We start from the raw sequence: 22,465 nt of genomic DNA on the forward strand, positions 1-22,465 counted from the left end.
AGCACACCAGACAAAACCACACCACTGGCAGGACATGGTCTTTGGGTTTGGGTGCATGTTCTGATAGAATATGAACCGCAGGCAAAGAAAAGCTCTGTTATCGTTTCTTTACCACTAAGGTCTATATAAAGAGACTTCAGATACAGTATTAGGGACCACTAAGGTCTATATAAAGAGACTTCAGATCCAGTATTAGGGACCACTAAGGTCTATATAAAGAGACTTCAGATACAGTATTAGGGGACCACTAAGGTCTATATAAAGAGACTTCAGATACAGTATTAGGGGACCACTAAGGTCTATATAAAGAGACTTCAGATACAGTATTAGGGGACCACTAAGGTCTATATAAAGAGACTTCAGATACAGTATTAGGGACCACTAAGGTCTATATAAAGAGACTTCAGATCCAGTATTAGGGACCACTAAGGTCTATATAAAGAGACTTCAGATACAGTATTAGGGGACCACTAAGGTCTATATAAAGAGACTTCAGATCCAGTATTAGGGACCACTAAGGTCTATATAAAGAGACTTCAGATACAGTATTAGGGGACCACTAAGGTCTATATAAAGAGACTTCAGATACAGTATTAGGGACCACTATAAGGTCTATATAAAGAGACTAGCATAACTACAGATGTTGTACATTGAAGATATGTTGCACAAATGTCTAGCTAGCTAGGTCTTAGCATCTGTCCCTAATCAAACATGAAATAAATGACCGAGAGTCACCCGATTGGGGTGTTTTGACGCGTTATATTAGACATATTGAAATGATAGCGGCTTGTTGTAATCAAGCTAACGCCAGTTCTCCGGTGTCGGACCCACGTTGAGCGCACACTGCACCGGGAAACACGTTAACACCACGTTAGCATTTAGCAGCTAAGGTTAGCTGTCATCGGAGCTAAGTTGGCTAAACGCGGTGTACAAACCAATAATGCGGTGCTGTAAACGGCCAATATAAGGCAAAGACTACTGAAGTTAGACATTTAAGGAGACTTGAGCTGTCTAATATATTGTTTGTGAGTGTATTTCATGTGATACCGGAGTGCTAACGGAGCTAATCTCAGCTACAATCCTCCACATGGCAGCGCGACGCCATGTTGTAACGTAGCAGCGGAGCGCACCGGGACGGAAAACACTCAGAAAACGAATTAAATGTTGACTTTCTGTAAATATTACAACATAAACGAGACAAACGCAACTTTACGAAGCGAAATCGCTTCACAGAGTCCGTGTGTTGTGCGTGGATATGAGATAAATAAAGAGTTTTACGTACTGTGCCGGACGCCTTCATGGTGTCTCTCGCTCACTGCCACAGAAAAGAGGAAGTGGCAGGGCGGAGACTCCTGACGTCATAAGGACGGAGGCGGGACATCCGGGTCACTTCACACAGCTTTTTTTTTATTATTATTATTATTATTATTATTATTTTTTAATAAACTTCATAATACAAACATATATATATATATATATAAAAATATGCGGCTCAAATAAGTTTACACACCCAGGCTAAAGTTGATTAAAAAGAGGAATAAAAAACATCTTTTGGAAATTGATCTTAATGCCTTATCTCAAAAAATAGGAAAATCCAACCTTTCAATTCAATTCAATTCAATTTTATTTATAGTATCAATTCATAACAAGAGTTATCTCAAGACACTTTACAGATAGAGCAGGTCTAGACCACACTCCAGAATTTACAAGGACCCAACAGTTCTAGTAGTTTCCTCCAGCAGCGCACAGTGCGACAGTGGAGAGGAAAAACTTCCTTTTAGGCAGAAACCTCGGCCAGACCCGACCCAGACCCAGACCCAGACCCAGGCTCTTGGTAGGCGGTGTCTGACGGCCGGTTGGGGTTAATGAAGAGTGGCATAAAAAATAGAAAAAATTAGTAGTTTGTAGAAGTTCTTTGTAGTAGTTCATGGCATAGCGAGCCTGTGCGGCATTACAAGGCACAGCAGGACGTAGCAGGACGTGAGGAGTAGAAGGACGTAGCAGGAACGTAGCAGGACGTAGCAGGACGTAGAGTACGTAGCAGGACGTAGAGGACGTGCAGAGGTAGCAGGACGTTAGCAGGACGTAGCAGGACGTAGCAGGACGTAGCAGGACGTAGCCTGATCGTAGCAGATGTAGCAGGAGAGCAGGTAGCGACGTAGAGGAGTAGCAGGACGTAGCAGGAGTAGCGGGCACGCAGTGTAGCAGTTGAACATGGCTCACAGAACGTGTAGCGGGACCATGGCGACAGCTGCTACCCTGATTTCGGAGCCTCTCTGATCCAAGGGAACATGCTGGGGAAAAAAGAACATAAGGACTCCGGGGAATGACTCCCCAGAAATAGGACACCAATTTACTTTGTGAATGAACAATGTCTCATAAATAAATAAATGTTCTTCCTTAAAACACAGGGGCATAAATATACCTCCTGTGTTAAAATACAGGGGCATAAATATACCCCCTGTGTTAAAATACAGGGGGCATAAATATACCTCCTGTGTTAAAATACAGGGGCATAAATATACCCCCTGTGTTAAAATACAGGGGGCATAAATATACCTCCTGTGTTAAAATGCCATGGAGGCACATTTATTATTAAAGACCAGTTATTTAATGGATCAGGAGACTATGCATCCTGATAAAGTTCCCTTGGACTTTGGCATTAAAATACCCCCCCCCCCCATCATCACACACCCTTCACCATGGGGTACTTTCCATATCATCTGCAGATTATAATTATAATAATAATAATAATAACAAGAAAATAACATAAAAAATAATGAAACCATGCCAATCTCTCTGTATGGTGAAGGGCATGTGATGATGTGTGTGTGTTTTTTTTTTTTTACTATATATATATTTATATATACAAATTATATATATATATATGTATATATTATTACATAACAATTATAGAATTATATAAATAAAAAAAATAAATTTAAAATAAATAAATAAATGAAATTTAAAAAAAATTAAAAAAAAAAATTAAAATTAAAATTAAAATTAAAAATTAAACAAATTAAATTAAATTAAAAATTAAAAATTAAAAATTAAAAATTAAAAATTAAAAAACTAAATTAAAATTAAAATTAAAATTAAAATTAAATAGCTCCAGAATAATAAAATAAAATAAAATAAAATAAAATAAAATAAAATAAAATAAAATAAAATGTCAATAACAGCTCCAGAAGATGGCGGCCGTGCGTCGTTAACCGTTAAATCCCGGAGCGGAGATTCTCTTCCCGTGTGACCCGGATGTTAACCGAGTGGACACATGCAACCGATTTCTGGACGATTCTCCGCGGCTCCACGATGAGTTGACAGGGGGACACACACCGAGGAAGACGTCCGGATTAAGGTGAGTTGTCCACGATGCGCTGTAGTGTTTTAGATTAGCTTTTTAGCTTGATAGGTAACGGCTAACGGCTAACGTTAGCGGAGTTTGTCATCGCGAGACGGGCAACCGGAGCGACACAAACACGGATAAAACCACATTTAAATGGCGTTTATTTATCCCACAGTGTCGATTTGGACGTCAGTTAAAGCCTAACCGGCGGTGGCTGATGTTGTAATGTTTGTAATGTGTGTTTAAGGGTCAGTAATACTACAGCAGGGTCCGAGGCTAGCGGGCTAACGCTAGCTTGAGGTAGCAACAGTCAGCTATTCTGTATGAAAGTGACGTTGTTAGCATGTAGCATGTGAGTTAGCACTGCGGTCTTAAAGGGGCCACTACAGGAAAAATAGTTATCTTTTTAAAGTTTTTCTGCTCTATGTATCTTCGATAGAAAGTCTACTTTCAGACTAAATTCATTTTACTATATTTTGTCTTTTTGTCTCTGTATATTGCTTCTAAGTCCACCAAAAGTTACCCTTAGAAAATGCCTCATTTGCAAAAATAATAATGAAACACTGCATTTTGTGTCTTTTTAATGGGGTTTTGTGTCTCTTAATGGGGTTTTGTGTCTCTTAATGGGGTTTTGTGTCTCTCAATGGGGTTTTGTGTCTCTTAATGGGGTTTTGTGTCTCTTAATGGGGTTTTGTGTCTCTTTTGTGGTGGTTTTGTGTCTCTTAATGGGGTTTTGTGTCTCTTTGTGGTGGTTTTGTGTCTCTTAATGGGGTTTGTATGTCTCTTAATGGGGTTTGTATGTCTCTTAATGGGGTTTGTATGTCTCTTAATGGGGTTTGTGTGTCTCTTAATGGGGTTTGTGTGTCTCTTAATGGGGTTTGTGTGTCTCTTAATGGGGTTTGTGTGTCTCTTAATGGGGTTTTGTGTCTCTTAATGGGGTTTTGTGTCTCTTTGTGGTGGTTTTGTGTCTCTTAATGGGGTTTTGCGTCTCTTTTTCACCTAATTTTGGACCGTTATCTCCATATACATGTGTCTAAAACATTGGAAAAGTTCGAGCAGATAACACATAAATAACACAAGACCAAACTTACAGCTACAACAACAATTCACTCAGTCTAAAACCATCCTGAGAAAAGCCTTCCGTGTGTGTGTGTGGTGTGTGTTGTGTGTGTGTGTGTGTGTTGTGTGTGTGTGTGTGTGTGTGTGTGTGTGTGTGTGTGTGTGTGTGTGTGTGTGTGTGTGTGTGTGTGTGTTGTGTGTAAATGAGACATGGAGGTTGGTGTTGGCCCTGTGTTGCATCATGGTAGAGATGTACTGACCTTCCTCTCTCTATGAATACACTATATATATATATATATATATATATATATATATATAAAAAATGCAGATTTTCTAGTTTCGCAGGTGTTAACCCACTCCTTTTTTATCAAGGTGTCGTCTCACCTGGATGACCTCATTCACCTGACAGCTTACTGACTTATGGGGCATTAAAAACAAAAACAATCCAGTGATATTCCGTGTAATTTCTTTCTTCTGTCTTTATTGTTTATACAAGTTTGTCACTTTATTCAACGTTTTTTTCCCACTTTTTTAAAAAATATTTTTCACTTTTAAAAAACACTTTTTTGTCACATTGTCGACCTATTGTTTCCTTCCTTCCTTCCCGCTGTTTTGTCACTTTTTTTCACTTTTTTTTGTCCGTTTTTCCAATGTTTTTTGGTCACTTTTTTTTAGATATATTGATTTATTTTCCCAGCATTTTTTGAAGCTATTTCCAACGTTTTTGTCACTTTTTTCCCCAACTTTTTCTGTCAATTTTCCTTTGAAAAAAAAAAAATGTCTTGCTTGTCAGTGGTTACTTGGCTTAAAACACAATGCAAAGGGGGACGTTATTGAAAACAGTTTGATATATATATATATATATATATATATAATATATATATACACACACCATAGTAGAGAGTAGCAGAGGTGATCTCTCTCTGTATGTTTCACCCAGGTTTTTCCCTTGTTTTTGATTTGTTTTCCAGCTTTTCGAAGCTATTTCTGACATTTTTGTCACTTTTTTTCCAATGTTTTTTTTTTCAATTTTCTTTATAAAGAAAATTCTTTAGAAATCTTTTTCACTCTTGTCAGGGGGGGGGTACCTGGCTTAAAACAGAAATCAAAGGGGGGACATGATTGAAAACAGTTTTTTTTTTATATATATATATATACCATAATAGAGAGTAGAAGACGAGGTTTCCCTTGTTTTTGTTTTATTTTCCTGCCTTTTTTGAAGCAATTTCCAACATTTTTGTCACTTTTCTGTTTGTTTTTTAATGTCACTCTTCTCTAAGTTTTTTTTGTGCGTCTGTTTTCTTTATTTAAATTTAATTTCTTTATTTAAATTTAAATTATTCACTCTTGTCAGGGGGTACTTGGCTTAAAACACAATTCCCTGCCATTTGAAGCTATTTCCGATATTTTACCCACTTTTTTCAACGTTTTTTTTTTGTGTCAATTCTTGACAATTTTGTCAATTCTTCCTTTTTCTGGGGGGGGTACTTGGCTTAAAACACAATTACAAGGGGGGACATGATTGAAGACAGTTTGATACACAGCATAGTAGAGGGTAGCAGAGGTGGTCTCACCCAGGGGTGTCCCTTGTCCCCAGATGAGAGAAACCTGCCTGCCAGCAGCACAGAGGACCGAACCAGCCTTGGAGGACAGCTAACCCACGAATGGCCTGCCAGTCTGTCTCTGCAGTCATGGACGAGCAGGCCCTGCTGGGGCTCAACCCGAACGCCGACGCCCGCTACAGGCACCGGGTACGTACTGCACCCCCGCACCGCTCTTATGAATCAAAGGACGTCATTACTCTAATGAATCATTATTAGGGCGTTTTCACACCTGAACGTCCGGACCCAGGTGCGTGGTTTTGTTACATTATGAACGTTTGATCTGGGAAGTTTTGGTTTCACGCTGCAGCTATGCAGGCGCAATAAAGACCTGTACGCAGGACGTCATCACGTCTCCAGATACTTAGAATTGATTGACGTCCCCGTCCTTGTCTCTTCTCTCTGTGTCCGGTCTGTAGACGGATGTCCTCTTATCTCCTCACTCTGTGTCCGGTCTGTAGACGGACGTCCTCTTGTCTCCTCACTCTGTGTCCGGTCTGTAGACGGACGTCCTCTTGTCTCCTCGCTCTGTGTCCGGTCTGTAGACGGACGTCCTCTTGTCTCCTCGCTCTGTGTCCGGTCTGTAGACGGACGTCCTCTTGTCTCCTCGCTCTGTGTCCGGTCTGTAGACGGATGTCCTCTTGTCTCCTCGCTCTGTGTCCGGTCTGTAGACGGATGTCCTCTTGTCTCCTCTCTCGGCGTTTTTGACACGTTTCTCCCACTTTTTTGGCACTTTTTTGTTTTTTTGCAAGTTTTTGTAGGTTTCTTTGGCTGCTTCTATGAAAACTTTTTTGTTTTTTTCGTCCCCCCCCCCCCTCACATTTTCCAAGATATTTCCGAAATCTTTTCTCTTTTTTTTTTTTTTTCAACTTTCTTTTGTCATTTTTTTTTTCTCATACGTCTATCGACACCACAGCATTTGTGTGGAACTCGAGGCTGACAACTCCCAATATAACGTCCAAAACCATCTCAGAGGCGCCGTTCTCACCTGCAATCTGGGTTCGGACCAAACTGGAAAGTCCGGACCGAATGAGGTCGGTGTGAAAACGCCCTGAGATAAAGGTTTATAATGATGGTTTTCTGCATGTTGTTGTAATGTGGACTAAAGTGAGCGTGTGCTTGTTCAGGCCATGGCGTACTTTGAGCAGCTGAAGGAGTCCCAGGATGCCTGGGAGGTCTGTGCTGAGGCCCTCGCTACAGGGATTTACAAGTGAGTGTCACATCATCATCACAAGCTTCTCTGATTCTACCAATTCAATTCAATTTTATTTATAGTATCAATTCATAACAAGAGTTTCTCAAGACACTTTACAGATAGACCACACCCCAGATTACAAGACCCAACAGTTCTAGTGGTTTCCTCCAAGCAAGCCAACAGGGCCCCAGTGGAAGGAAAAACTTCCTTTTGGCAGAAACCTCGGTCAACCCCAGGCTCTTGGGTCTGACCGAGGTTTCTGCCTACCAGCTGCTGCTTCCCTTTTCTTGTGTTCCGACCAATTGGGGATTATAGCGTTCGTCTGACCCGTCCCTATACTCCTTCAGCTTGTTCGTCCCTGTATCTCCTTACTGTTCGCCTGTTCCGCCTTAGCTTGTTCTCCCTGTATCTCCTTCAGCTTGTTTCGTCCCTTTATCTCCTTAGCTTGTTCGTCCTCTGTTCCTCCTTCAGCTTTCATCCCTGTATCTCCTTCAGCTTGTTCGTCCCTGTATCTCCTTCAGCTTGTTCGTCCCTGTATCTCCTTCAGCTTGTTCGTCCCTGTATCTCCTTCAGCTTGTTCGTCCCTGTATCTCCTTCACTGTTCGTCCCTGTATTCTCCTTCAGCTGTTCGCCCTGAATCTCCTTCAGCTTGTTCGTCCCTGTATCTCCTTACTTGTCGTCCTGTATCTCCTTCAGCTTGTTCCCGTCCCTTCGCTTTCGTATTGTCAGGTTGCCATGCGCCTGTTGTTTTTTGTCGTACGTTCGTTCGTAAATGAGAGCCTTGGGATTACTTTTTAGCATCATTTAAATTCTACGGAGGCCCGTTTGTGCTGATCTGAAAATGTATCCCGTTGCCCTGCACAAGAATCGTTTAAAAATCGTATCTCCATTCACCCTGTACCCACGATTTATTATTAAATAACTTTGATTTAATTGTTTTGTTCTTGTTTGTTTTTTTTTTACTGATTCATTAATTTTACGAGCCGCACTGCATCACAAACGCTACTTCTTCCTCCTGAGACCTTTAACCAGACTGTATGAAACGGGTCTATGCTCTCCCCCCGCATGCTCGTGGTGATGCCTAATGCTCTAGGTCCAAAAAAAAATCTGTTTGGTACTGACTTATTTTTGTTTTATCATGGTTCAGTGTGCAAAAATATACACGTCGTGAGAAGAAGCTCTGCTATCGTGATATGAATTCTACGCAAAAAACAAAAAATCGTGATGTCTGGTATTTTCTCGATCGTCCGTGGGTCAAACTGTGATCGATCTGAGTCTGTGATCCGTTGCACCCCGGTTGAAACTGAAAAGCCCTTTATTTGTGGTATATCAAGTTAGTTTGAACCTTTTACACTTGAAGAAATGTTAAACACATCTGTTCTGTGTCTGTGTTTTCAGCGACGACCATGTGAAGTTCTTCGCTTCCTTCACAAGTTTTGGAGCATCAGATAAATTTCAGGTGAGGGAAGAGGAAGCGGTGGCTCTGGTTTCTTTCTTCTGTTGTTCCTGGAGAAACGGATTGTGTACATGTCAACACGTGTGCTTGTTGTTGTGTTTGCAGACACGCCGTGAGTCGCCGCAGTGCACGCTCAGGAGACTCTGATGAAGTGGCTCCTATGTCAGGTACTGACCCCACTACTCGCTTTAAACTGATGCCTTTTTCCTTAGATGCCTTTGAATTAAATACCTGGATATAAAGTTTAACCCTGATCAGACTGTCCAACAGTCATAGTAATCCTATGAAATACTGGGATGGTAGTCTTCAGCTGCTAAGTCAAAGTAAAATATATGATATACTCAGGATGGATGGACAAATACTTTATTCATCCCAAGCGTCAATTTTTTGGCATTCACTAGCAAGACAACCATACACAACACCAACACATATTCACAATATACACTACTTCTATATTATTATAATATAATAATATAATCATCACTCACGAAATGCAATGCACCTGATAGGTGAGATACTGTTTGTAGACTTTGTGCGTTGATGATAGATGCAAAAGTGAACAGAGCATTAGATGATATTAATATTAACTATGACTATTATAAATATGACCATAATAACCTGTAAAACTGACTGAATAAGAACAATATGTAACAGGAAAAGTTCTAATGACAAGAGTAGATGTTACGGACCTTTACAGAAGTGTCCACAGGTTTGTATGAGGCTGATATATAGACAATAAGAAAGTTACAACAGCAGACTGTGATAAAGTTTCATGTATCCAGGCATCGATATCAGTGAGGAAAGTTTACTCTCTCTTCATATTTCTTCAGAACAAGCTTGGTGATTTATTTTAAGTCCGTTGTGTGTTGATCTGGCACAGCTCGATGAACGCCCCACCCGAGAAGCCCTTCAATCGGAACATCAAGCTGGGGCGGCCCCATGTGTTCGAGCGGAAACTCTCGACGGCCTCACATGTCCACGACCGTAACCCCTACAACCTTCGTCATGGAGTAACCCCCAAACTGAACCCAACCCTCTGTGATATACCTTACACCTGGTGGCCCACATTTCGAGCTGTAATACCTACGAGAGCTACCTCAGTTCGCTACTGGGCTCGGAGTTCGCCCTCCCAGGTGGGATCTGAAACCCAAGCAAGACGACGTGGACGGTCTACACAACGATCAATTCCATTGGCACAAAGCCGACTTCAACTTAATACCCACAGGTCACAAAAGACCTGGCGTCGTGACGTCCTAGGTCACCGTCGGACGCGCATTTTTCACTGGCTCTAATCGACGCGGGGTGCGTGGTGGACCGTCCAGAACAACCGCATGACACTCCCTTCCCAACTAAACCAAAAAGAAGTAGAAGGATAAAAGACAAAGGAAAAGCCTCCACTGACACAATCAACACTCGACCCTGCAAAAAAACAATCCTAAAATCCTCAACCGAAATTTCAAAACAGCCTCACACTCCTCCAAACATATAGAATCCCAACTTATCCCTCCCACACTAGACTCGTTCTCCCGAAACGTAATGCAGCACGCCGGCTTTTTTCTCTTCTTTTAGCTTTCTTTCAATTTCTTCTCTATTCTCTTTCTCTCTTTTTTCTTCCGGCGGCTTCCTTCCTCCTTCTTTCTCTCGTTGGGTCGGGGGGACAGTGGGATTTTTCAAGCAAAAAAATCTGGTTCTAATTCTGGTTCTCAATCCTAATCTGGTTTCTCTGCTTAATCGAGTTGTGTTTACCTTTTTTTTTTTTTTTTCTTTTCTTTTTTCCTTAGAGGCAACAAACGGGTCAAAAACGCGGTCCAACATCCGAAAGGACAACAAACAACAGCACAGCGTCCAACCATAACAACTACCACACTACCGGTCAAAAGGTTGGGGTCCCGTTTAAATTTTCACATTGCACAACCATTTATAGAACCGAACAACCCCAGCTGATTCAGGCTCAGGTTGCACATTTTGTTTTTTTATTAAACCGGGCAGTAATCAGGCTTACAATTCTGTGCTGAACAAATTGAAAAGGGTTCTCCAAGGTTTTTCTAGTAAGTTTTTTAAAATGATAATATCAATTAGTGCATACTGAGACCTTCTGGTGTCGGGGATGATTGAATGGAAAGGTTTGCTGATCCTGGCGCAATGTAGATCACTTGCCGGTCAATATCAGGGCCACCCCCCCCCACCCACCCACCCCCCACTCGATCACAGCTGGGTATTCTGTCTATATGAGAATGGGCATATTACATTTTTTTATAAAAATGACCAACCCCAAACTTTTTGACCCGGTAGTTATACCTTCAGAGAAACAAGAAGGTCAGCCCACAATAATAATGCCATAAGAACAAAAAATTACAAAAAAGAGCGTTATTTTATTGTTCATTATAAACACACAAGTGCAAATTGCATGCCCAAGAAGTGTGCCGCCTCCTGTCTGTGCACCCAAGAATCGAAGAGAAGGCAAAAACCATTTACAGTGTAATACCCCAAATATACAAATAGAAAAGTGTAGTAGTGCAGAGAAAAAAGAAGGGGGGGGGGGGGGGGGGGGGGTGTGGTGGGGGGGGGGGGGTGGGGGAAGGGGGGGGGGGGGGGGGGGGGGGGGGGGGGGGGGGGGGGGGAAAAGGGGGGGGGAAGGGGGAGGGGAGGAAAGGGGGTGGAGGGGGGGGAAAAAGAAGGGGGGGGGGAAGGGGGGGGTGGGGGGGGGGGGGGGAAAAGCGGAAGGGGGGGGGTGGGTTGGGGGGGGAGGGGGGAGGGTGTGGGGATACGGGGGGGGGTTGGGGGAATGACCCTGGTGATAAAACAATATCCCTGAAACACCTTTTTTTTTTTTTTTTTAAGTAATGTTTTCCAGACCTACTCTTCACGAGCTAGAATAGTGGCCGGTTTCTCTTCTCACCTGAAGTCCAGTTCAGACAAACGATTTGCGCGAAAAACCAGAAATTCGCACTCCTTATGATGGTTTCAGCCGACAAGACCAGAACCGGTCTCACTTCACCTCTACTGCAAAGCCTCTGATCTGTTCCTGCAACTCAGTGGGTGGAGTCTCCAGAGGTGGTTTTAGGACGTAAGAGACGTCTCCTGTTGAACAGCAACAGAGAATCATCTGTTCAGTCGACTAGTCAAAAGACACAACACTCAAGAATTAAAATTAAAAAGAGTGTTTCTAAGGAGATGTTACAAGGACATCGTCTCATTGGTGAACCCTATCATTCAAGAACGCTGCAGACCGAAGGAACTGCGTGTTTTTTAAAGTACTAAAGTAGAAAACGTGCGGATCCTTGGTTGCACGGCTGACTCGTGTGCTCACATTCATCTAGCCCGTATGACTAAACAACACAACGCGCTATCTCTTTATGTGCGACGTGTCCAGTCAGAAAGAGCACCAGGTCTGAGTTGTGGAGGGGACAACGAGCTGAGACTGACAGATCAATTTGATTCAAACGGCACTTTGTGTAATTTGGATCGGATTTGGATCCCAGCCCTAGTGATATGTAAATGTTGCACCTGGAGAGGCGAGAGAGAGACTCACCCCGGTTAACAGTGCGAATCTTTCCTTCAGGAGATGCGCAGGAACTCTTTAATCAAAGGCAGAGACAGCATGAGCGGAGCAGCTGCATTCCCCCACTGGTGGAGTCCTGGTTCCAGATCCTCAGGCTACAGCGGTCCCGAGGCCACCCGGAGTCACTCTGCCATGTCTGGAGGGTGGTGGGACTACGTTCGTGTCTGGATTGACATGAACCGATACCTCATCGCCAACGACCGGTCAGTCGCCCTCACATCACATCACAAAGATCATTTTTGATCATTTGATCATCTATACAGGTTTTTATATTATATTTTTCTTTCTTAAGAAATCTTTAATTTCCTTTACCACTTTAACACAATCAGTCCTACCGAAGAACGTGATTATGTGGATTGCGACGCATAATCAGCAAAGTCTGTCTGCATTTTTTTTAAATATTCCGCACTTCCGCGCAATAATTGCAGATTTCTGCTCAAAATAATGCGGGGCTTGCATGATTTCATGGTTAGGGCGTTGAATGACTCCTGAATCTATGCATGCTCGATTATAAAGCTACCCCATTTGCCTCCTGGTGTTTACGCGTTGGTTTTCTGGCGACTGCTAGTTTTTGTCTGTGTCCCACGCGGTTCCTGGGTTCAGACGGCAGCTTTGAGATAAAAACCGACTGACTGCAGGAAGTTCCATTGATCACTATAGATACTTTCTCTATCAACGACGACGATTAACTTTCTGCTATTTTGGGGTTGTTGGTGGCTGGCGGATGTCCATTATTTGGGCCCAGAGTGTCCATCTCTGTCTGTCTTCGTATTGTCTCGGGGCTCTAACTCCGTCCCCGCCTGTCTCTATGTCTAACCTCCGTCCCTGTCCCTGTCTCTGTGTCAGACGCTCTAACCTGCGGCTGTATTTCTGAGGACTATGGTTTACCTGGTCCCAGGTCTCTGCAGGGTGAATCCAGGCAGCTAGCTTAGACTATCTGTCCAATCTGAGGACTATGGTTACCTGGTCCTCGGTCTCGCAGGGTAAATCCAGACAGCTGCTAGACTATCTGTCCATCTGAGGACTATGGTTACCTGGTCTCAGGTCTTGCAGGGTAATCCAGACCGTGCTAGTAATCTGTCCAATCTGAGGACTATGGTTACCTGGTCCTCAGGTCTCTGCAGGGTAAATCCAGACCGCTAGCTAGACTATCTGTCAATCTGAGGACTATGGTACCTGGTCCTCATATCTTGCAGGGTAAATCCAGACAGCTAGCTAGACTATCTGCCAATCTGAGGACTATGGTACCGGTCCCAGGTCTCTGCAGGGTAAATCCAGACCCGCTAGCTAGACTATCTGTCCAATCGGAGTCTCTGTTGACGACCTTAAACTACTTTCGAACTTCATGTTCCACCACTTCCTTCCTGAGACTATTAACAGCGCACCGTGGCTCCGTCCAGCGCTTAGCCCCCCCCCACGACAATTGTGATTGGTTTGAATAAATGCGATAAACCAGATCACCTTTTCCTCCCATCCAGGAATGCTGTGTGGACTAGCCATACTCCTGTACAGAGCTGTGGAGGAGGGTCTAGCAATGCCAGATATATGATACTGATATTCTTCTGTGTTTGTGTGTTTCCAGGTTTGGAACCTGCTGCTGAGTCAGATTGTCGGGAGGAGCTGAGAGAGGAGGCCTGCGACTGCCTGTTTGAAATAGTCAACAAAGGGATGGACCCCGTGGATAAAACCAGCTGGTGGAGTCGCTGTGCCGAGGTCCTGCAGTCTGCAGGGTTCTTCACGTGAACAGGTTCGACTGCTCCCGCTATTTCAACATCAGGAGACAAATATGACAATTGGGTTGTTATAAGAATGCATGAAACTGACGGTGTGTAACAACATTTACAGGTTTTATATATTTTCTATGTAAGACGTCTTTCTTACCAATCCGTCCCTCCAGAAACATCAGCCAAAGTCTGTGATATTTTTCCAAATATTCCGCACTTCGCTGTTTAAATTGGGCCGCGTTTCCCTCACAAAATCATTTTATGAAGTCATAATCCCGCGTGTATCAGGTTGCAAAAAGGCACAAATATCTTACTTCAACATCAAGCCTGAGCAGCAGCCGTGATGTTAGGGGGGTCTGGCATTCGTTGCCTTTTGCGTTATAAGACAAAACGGTCTCTTCTCATCAAACCCCAGTTTTTTACAATTCTGCAATTTCTTGCCTTCCTCCTCTCCATCCTTTTTATCATTGTTTTTTTGTTTCCTTTACTTTTTCCTAGTTTTTTGTCCCTTTTTTTTTCTATCCTTTTGATGTTTGTTTTGTTTTTTCTAAAATTTGTCACTTTTTTGCTTGGACATTTTTTTAAACACTAACTTCAGTTTCAAAACGTTATGTTTTGAATTAATGGTTATAAAAAATATACCTAATGTCTGAGTTAGAAAAGCAAATTAGGAATTAGTTTTGAAACTCGTCAATTGTGGTTTACAATGATACAAAATTGAATAAGACCAAAATTAATGAAAGTAAGAGATTGTACTTGGCAAAGAGCGTTGGAACATCTGTTATTGGGAATTAAAAAGAACATTGATAATTAGGGAGACAAACATGGGGACAGCATGGGCGACACATGGGGACACAGTGGGACCACATGGGGACACATGGGGACAACTGGGACCAACATGGTACAACAAGGGTTAAATGTCTCGTCTGGCTGTGTCTCCCCAGAGCCAGATTGCGGGAATTAGAGTCCAGGGTGGAACTTACGATCGCATGTTTACGCCTTCTGCTTCCCCTCACGTCCTCTTCCTGTCCCGCCAGGAGAGGACGTGGAATTCACTGGCAACAGTTTCTCCCGGCTGGTGAACGGCATGGTCAAGAGTCTGGTACTCAGCTGGACCAAGCTGGGTTGAAAGGGGCAACGTTAAGGACAACGGCGGAGAACCAGCTGCAAAGGGCCTTGGATAGGCAAAGTGCCCGTCTCGCTGCATGCTGCTGGTGCACGAGACGACGACATCCGGACCACGTCGTCGCGTTCTGCTATAACGAGTAACCCAGAAGACCCTCACTCCCAACGTTGGGGGCCCTCCTCAAACAGTGTGAGTTGGGCCCGTCCTCAAAAACAGTGAGATGGCCCGTCCTCACACAGTGAGGGGCTCGTCCTCAAACAGGTGGGGGCCCGTCCTCAAAACAGGTGAGGGGCCGTCCTCAAAAGGAGGGGCCCGTCCTCAAACAGGGGTCCGTCCTCACAAAAGGTGGGGGGCCCGTCCTCTCTCAAACAGGTGAGGGGCCCGTCCTCCTCAAACAGGTGAGGGCCCGTCCTCATCCAAACAGGTGAGGGGCCCGTCCTCTCAAACAGCTGAGGGGCGGGTCCTCCTCAAACAGGTGAGGGGCACCGTCCTCTCAACCAGGTGGCTGGCCTCTCCTCCAAACAGAGGGAGGGGCCCGGTTTCAAACGTGGAGGGGAGCCGTCCTCTCAAAAAGGGCGAGGGCCCTCCCCCTCAAAAAAACGAGGCTAGGCGGCCCGTGCCTCATCAAAAACAGGAGCGAGGGCCCGTCCTCCTTCCTCTCCAACAGGGGCGAGGGCCCGTCCACTCAAACATTCAGGGGCCCGTCCTCCGTCAACATGCGAGGGTCCCGTCCTCACACAGGCGGGGCCCGCATGGAGGCAACGGCTGGGATGGTTCCCAGGTGTTTGCCTCCGTTTGTGGGAGACAAAAGAAAGATGCCCAATTTCTGCTGCCGCTACGGTAACACAGGGTGGCTTCGGCCGTGGCATGGTAGCGGTGCATCTCCCCCATCTCCCCCCCACAAGCACACCACACAACACGCGAGACACACACACACACCACACACATTCATTTCCTGGTTGCATTCTCCATAAACAACATGAAATTCTGAGAGGGTTTAACCTTCCCCTGCTAAAGATCTGAAAACCGTTTGTCAGAAAGAACAGGGAGACCACACAACTCTCTCTCACTCACTCTCACTTCACTTACCCACCACACACACACAACACACACACCCCACGTCTCTCTCGTCTCTCTCTCATTCACTCACTCACTCACTCACGGGCACTCACTCCACACACACAGTCTCTCTCTCACTCACTCACTCCTTCACTCACACCCAGTCTCTCTCACTCACTCACTCTCACTTCACTCACTCCCTCACCTCACACACCAACGAGGTCTCTCCCAGGCTCTCTCTCCTCACTCACTCACTCACTCACTCACTCACGACACTCTCTCTCACTCACTCACTCACTCCTCACTCACTTCACCACACCCAGTCTCTCTCGCCTCCCTCACCTCACTCACTCACTGCTTCTGCTACTCTCTTAAACAGACAAACGTATAACTTCAGCCAGCTCGTTGAAGTTGAAAAAGTTTTTGTTGGTAGTTTTAGAAATAATTTTTCTTCCCATCATTTGTTGTTTGTAGCTTCCTCGCTGACAGAGCAGCAGAAGACGAACACCAACCATACATCGAGGTAGTCTTTTGTTGGGAGACGGCGCTGCCAAGAACACTATATCTAAATGTTTTTAAATAATCTATATCATACCAGTACAGCGGCTTCTTCTGCCCCTCTCAGGCTTCATGCTGGCCGTCATGCAGAAACTTGGCCGTAAACAGACTACGCAGTTTCAACTTTTAAAACTTTGAGCGATTTTTTAATTTCTCTGTGACGGCCGTGCGTCTTTCTTCAGCTCCTGAAGTTCAATCAGACCAAGGGTTGGCGTTGTAACATTTTAGAACGTTGCGAGAAAAGTTTCAAGCAACGAACCCACCGTCGACTCAAAAGACGCTGATGGTGTCCTGCTTGAGAACTCAGCTGTGGAGGTCTCCAGAGGCTGGTTTTTGGACGTCAGAGACGTCTCCTCCTTCCAAACAGCCAATAGAGAAGTCAGCTGTTGGAGTCCCAGCTCAATAAAACACTGTTAACTGGGGCCGAGCCCTGTAGCTCACTTGGTAGAGCCGGAGCCGCCCAATATGGACGTAGTGGGTTTGACCTCCAACCGCAGACTTTACCTGTATCTCATCCTCCCCCCTCTCTCTCACTCTCTCCTGTTTCATGTCTTCAGCTGGCCTGTCACAAATACAAAAAATATAATAAACGACTGTTACAAAGTAACGAAGAGAGGGAGCGCTTAAGGAACAGCAATGGTTTCTGGCATCATTTTTAGTTTTAGAGTATCGCATTCCCATCTTCCCGACCCTCCCGTCATTCTATCTGGCAGACCTTTTGCATTCTGCAGTCCTCAGATCCGCTGTTTTGCTTGTGGGCGTCAGGAAGGGCGACGACGAGGCGATGTTTCGTGGCGTAAACAGGAAGCAGCTGAGATGCTGCTGGACCGTCTGGCCCAGTGTGTCCCCCGAGCTTCGCTGAGGCCGTACAAGTCTTTCACCACACGATGCATTGAGACAGCATTCATTCATTCATCTTTTATTTGTTTTCACAGTTTCCCCTTGGTTTGAAAGAAGACTTAGTTGGGCATATTTAAGTGGGTTATTATCACCATATCTGTCCTCTAAAAAATGTTGGGAAAGTGGAGGGGGAGACACCAAGTAGTTGGAATGAGAAGGGAGGGAATGCCAGAGATGTGGGATGAGAGAGGGGGAATGCGAGGGGGAGACACGAGCAGGGGGAATGAAGGGGGAGACCCCAGAGGCGGGGGAAATGAGAGGGGGAGACCCCAGAGCAGGGGAATGGATTAGGGGGAGACACCAGAGCTTGGGAATGAGAGGGGAGACACCATAGCAGGGGGAATGAGAGGGGGGGACAACGCCAGAGCGGGGGAATGATAGGGGGAGACGCCCGCCAGAGCAGGGGAATGATAGGGGGAGACGCCAGGAGCAGGGGGATGAGAGGGGGGAAAACGCCAGGGCAGGGGTAAATGAGAGGGGAGACGCCAAGCAGAAGGGGGCATGAGAGTGGTAGACCAGAGCAGGGGTAATGAGAGGGGGGAGACGCCAGAGCAGAGGGATGAGAGGGGAGAACGCCAGAGCAGGGGGAATGAGAGGTGGAGACGCCAGAGCAGGGGGGATCGAGGGGGAGACCCAGAGCAGGGGAATGATAGGGGGATACGCCAGTCAGTGTGAATAAGAGGGGAGGGAAACGCCAGACAGTGGGAAATGAGAGGGGCGATGCCAGAGCAGGTGGATAAGGGGGAGACGCCAGGCAGGGGAATGAGGAAGGGGGAGACGCCAGAGCAAGTTTCTCTCACGTGACTTTAAGTCACTCTCCTCTGAGAATAATTACCACACTCGCTCTAGGTTACAAAAGAAACTTATAATCGATGCTTGCCTCCAACCTGCAACTAACAGTGTCTTTAACATAGCCGTGTAACTAAAGTATTTCAGTTTTTTTCTAGAAGAGTTCTCGGTGCTGGCTTCATTTTTGAACTTTTGCGTTCCCCCTTCAAAGAGCACCTTCATTTTTGGTTTGAACTCGTAGCACTCCAGACCCTCTGTCTTCAACGAAGCCGTTTATCGTGATTTTTGTTCCTCAGGAATTGGCAACGGCTCAGTTCATGGTTTGAGTTGGCCGTCCGGCTGCTGTACATGTTGGGCGAGCTCTGCCAGCGTCCTCACGGCGCTCACTTCTCCGGGGACTCAGCGCGAAGACGAGCGCCCTGCGGACTTTAGTACGGTCCAGTCGTAACTACATAGATAATTTCTGGTCAACCAGCTTCCTTTGTTTTAAAAAAAAAAAAAAAAAAAAAAAAAAAAAAAAAAAAAAAAAAAATTAAAATTACTGTTTATTTACATGGGAGTCTGGTGGGGAGATATCTGCTCTAACACTCTAAATAGTGATTATTTACATTGAGTCTGTTGTAGATCTGCTGCTCTCTACACGCTACAAATAGTGATATTACATGTAGTCCTGTGGAGATATGCTGCTCTATTAACCGGCTAAAAGTAGTGCTTATTTTACATGGGTTCTGGTGGAGATAGCTGCTCTATACACGCTAAAGTAGTGATATTTTACATGATTCTGGTGATCATATGCTGCTCTCTACACGCTAAAAACTAGTGATTATTTACATGATTCTGGTTGGTTGGTGGGTGATTTCTGTTTCAAGTTAAACTAAAAGGATCTTACTCTTGTACTAAGCTCTATCTCTGTAAGGATCCATACATAATGTTATCAGACACTTAGAATACGAATGGAGTCTGTCAAGCGGCAACAACAAACTTTTAGTGGACGCTGAACCTGAAATTTGCCCCCGTTAACATTACATGTCAGCTTGTTTCGTAATGAATAGTATGGACTAATTTCAAAGATTGTTGTTTCATCAGTCACTTACACCAAAAACAAAAGAAGATAGGGTGCAGGGGTTGAAAAAACAACCCAAAGCTACCCTTTTTAAGTTTGAGGAGATCGATCAATACAATTTCCTTTTGAATCCTCATTGGTGTCGTGCGGCGTGAGCAGCTACCAGCAACAGCTCCGTGTCTCTGGAGTTTCCTTTGAAAACGGTTTCGATACGATAAGGTCTTCATCCAGTGGAGCCTCAACCACCTCCCCCAACGTTTTGGTGAGGACTCTTCATCATCAGGTTCTGATCTAACGTTGTGTGACTGAACGTTCAAAACGGCCGCGTGTTGTGTTCATGTCAGATGGCGTTTTCCTTTCTGAACCAAAGAGGACTGAGACACAAAAGCCCGAGGTCCGCAGCCGTGTGGCCTACCTCTCTCCAGATTTCATCAGACCCTTTCAGTGAGCCAGCTTCTCTCTTCTAAATAAACCCCCGCTTCACTGAGGGGGTGGACAAATAACAAAACACCTCCAGTGTAACACAGGGATCCATGTTCTGGGGCTTAAAGATTCCTGCATACCAGTTCAGGATTTTATTTTAACTTCTTTTCATGGAAACTGAAAAAGGGTCATGGACCTTAAGGCCTAAAATTTACACCATTAGTTTTGGTGTTTTTAAAACTGATTTTTGCGGCAACAAGATCTCTGTGTGAGAGGGGGAGACACCTAGAGCAGGGGAATGTAGGGGAGACACTAATCAGGGAATGATGTTGGAGACGCCATAGCAGGGGAATGCGAGTGGGAGACACCATAGCACGGAATGATGTGGGAGAACGCCAGAGCAGGGGGAATGAGAAGTGAACACAGAGCACAAGGGGGAATGAGAGGGGGAAAAGCCAAAGAGCAGGGGGAATGAAGGTGGGACAAGCCAGCATGGGGATGAGAGGGGGAAAAGGCAGAGGAAGCGGGTGGGTGGGGAATGAGAGGGGGAAACACGATAGCAGCAGGGGAATGAGAGGGGAAAAGCCAGAGCAGGAGAGGGGAATGAGAGGGGGAAACACCAAGCAGGGGAATGATAAGGGGAAAGCCCGAGCAGGGGGAATGGAGTGGAAACGCCCGAGCAGGGGGAAATGAGAAGGGTCCAAATGTTCAGAAGATAATCTTATTTTTTGTAAATGTAGCCTTAGTAAAATTCCGTTACAGTATTAAAAAGGAAGAGGAGGGAAAAAATCATATGTAGCATACTGCACGAAGGTAAACAAAGTTCTTTAAAACCCGACCAGGACTATGGTTTACATCTGGGTGGTTTTGGGGCTGTCTGTCCGGGTTTAACGTGTCCGTTGATATTTTTCTCTCTGACTGTCGGTGATGACGTCGGGATGTGTGTGTTCACAGTAAACACATGAATGCCCTTCATAGAGACCTCCTGTCCAGGATCCAGGACCGGCTGGAGCTTCGCTCCTCCCGTAAGTATCACCCTCTCCAGGTAAGTAAGCAGCTGCTTCGGAAACATGACCATCTGGGGCGCCCAGTGTAGCTCGGTTGGTAGAGGTGGCACCCAAATATAGAGTTATACTCCCTTGATGCAAATGGGCCAGGTTCAACTCCAACCTTGGCCCTTTGCTGATGTAACCCACCCCCCCCCCCCCCCCCCCCCCCCACCTTCATCCTCAGCTGTCCCTGTCATAAAGGCCTAAAAATGCCCCAAAAAATCCCAGAAAAAAACAACAAAAAAATAACTGTATATAGTCTTTTTAATTTTTTTTTTATTTAAATGCCTGGAAGCGTTGTTAGAAAAAATCTTTAAAAAACTAATGAATTTTCCGAGTTAATATATATATTTTTCTTTTATTTAAATACTTGAAAAGCTCTTTTTTTTTTTTTTGAAATTTTTATTAATTCATATTTTTTTTATTTTAAATACCTGGAAAGCTTAGTTAAAAAAACTTGACACATCCTATTAAAAATTGGTATCCAATTTCAAAAATGCCCCCAAAAAACAAAAAAACAAAAAAAAAAAAAAAAAAAAAAAAAAAACAAAAAATATTCTAATCATGATTCCGTGATCCAATCTCCGTCTTGTAATTTCCCCACGGAGATAATAACATTTATGAATATTATTAATATCTATAATACTAATAAATAATGTACACCTTCTGGGGGTGTCCCGTGTCCAGGAGAAAAAAAAAAAATGCCCCAACAAAAATTCCCAGTAATATACAAAAAATATACTGTAATATATTTTTTTAATTTTTTCATTATTACCGGAAGTTTATCGTAAAAAAAACATAAAAAACATCGTGGGAACAAATGACTAATTTAACGAGTTTATATTTTTTTTTAACTTTAAATAGCCTGGAAAAGCTTAGTTATAAAAAAAATCTAAATTTTTATAATTTAATGAAGTAATTTTTTTTTTTATTTAATACCTGGAAAGGCTTAGTTAAAACAAATTTTTTTTTAAATTTTTTTTTTTTTAAATTTAAATAGCCTGGAAAAGCAGAGGTTATTAAGCTAACAAATCCTATTGAAAATTGTATTAACGTAAAATGCCCAAAATAATCTTAAAAGAAAAATGAATCCTGAGTCCGTGATCCATCCTCCGTCTGTAATTTCCCCACTGGAGATTAATGAAACCTTATAATTATTGTTATTATTTATCACTGATGCGTGGTTCCCGTGTGTCCAGCAACTGCTTCCTGGCGCTGCTGCCACGACGACTGACCAGCTGTTTCATGTTCGGAGACGGCGGGATCCTGATCGGGTGCACGGGACAGTCCCGTGGACAGGAAGCAGGCGGCTGAATGCGCAGCCTGCTGCTGCCGCTGATGGACGCCTTCCGCCTGCTGCTCGCCAAGCTGCTGTCACGGAGACCGGAGGACGAGAGACAGGCCAGCCCTCAGCTCGCCGACTGCCTGATCACGCCGTCTGCTTCGCCAGGTCAGAGACTCGGTGTCCTCGGAATCAGGTGTCTCTTTCTCCAGGTGTCTCGGGATCAGGTGTCTCGAATCAGTGTCCCTCTTCAGGTGTCCTCAGAATCAG

The 22,465-nt window shown here is 44.4% G+C and overlaps 2 protein-coding genes across 2 annotated transcripts in view; one reads left to right on the top strand and one right to left on the bottom strand.

Moving 5' to 3' along the window:
* The window catches only part of rpl18a (ribosomal protein L18a), a 5,056-nt gene extending 3,685 nt beyond the window's left edge, over nucleotides 1-1,371 (bottom strand). Inside the window, exon 1 of the mRNA XM_032511884.1 lies at nucleotides 1,283-1,371. Coding sequence (XP_032367775.1) covers nucleotides 1,283-1,300 — 18 coding nt within the window. The 5' untranslated portion in view covers nucleotides 1,301-1,371. The remainder of the gene's footprint in view (nucleotides 1-1,282) is intronic.
* Nucleotides 1,372-3,189: 1,818 nt separating this feature from the next.
* Nucleotides 3,190-22,465, top strand: part of xpot (exportin, tRNA (nuclear export receptor for tRNAs)) — a 49,004-nt gene continuing 29,728 nt past the window's right edge. Inside the window, 3 exon segments of the mRNA XM_032511882.1 lie at nucleotides 3,190-3,361; nucleotides 6,006-6,159; nucleotides 7,137-7,219. Coding sequence (XP_032367773.1) covers nucleotides 6,073-6,159; nucleotides 7,137-7,219 — 170 coding nt within the window. The 5' untranslated portion in view covers nucleotides 3,190-3,361; nucleotides 6,006-6,072.

This window comes from Etheostoma spectabile, unplaced genomic scaffold (assembly GCF_008692095.1).
Source record: "Etheostoma spectabile isolate EspeVRDwgs_2016 unplaced genomic scaffold, UIUC_Espe_1.0 scaffold502, whole genome shotgun sequence".
Classification (NCBI taxonomy): domain Eukaryota; kingdom Metazoa; phylum Chordata; class Actinopteri; order Perciformes; family Percidae; genus Etheostoma; species Etheostoma spectabile.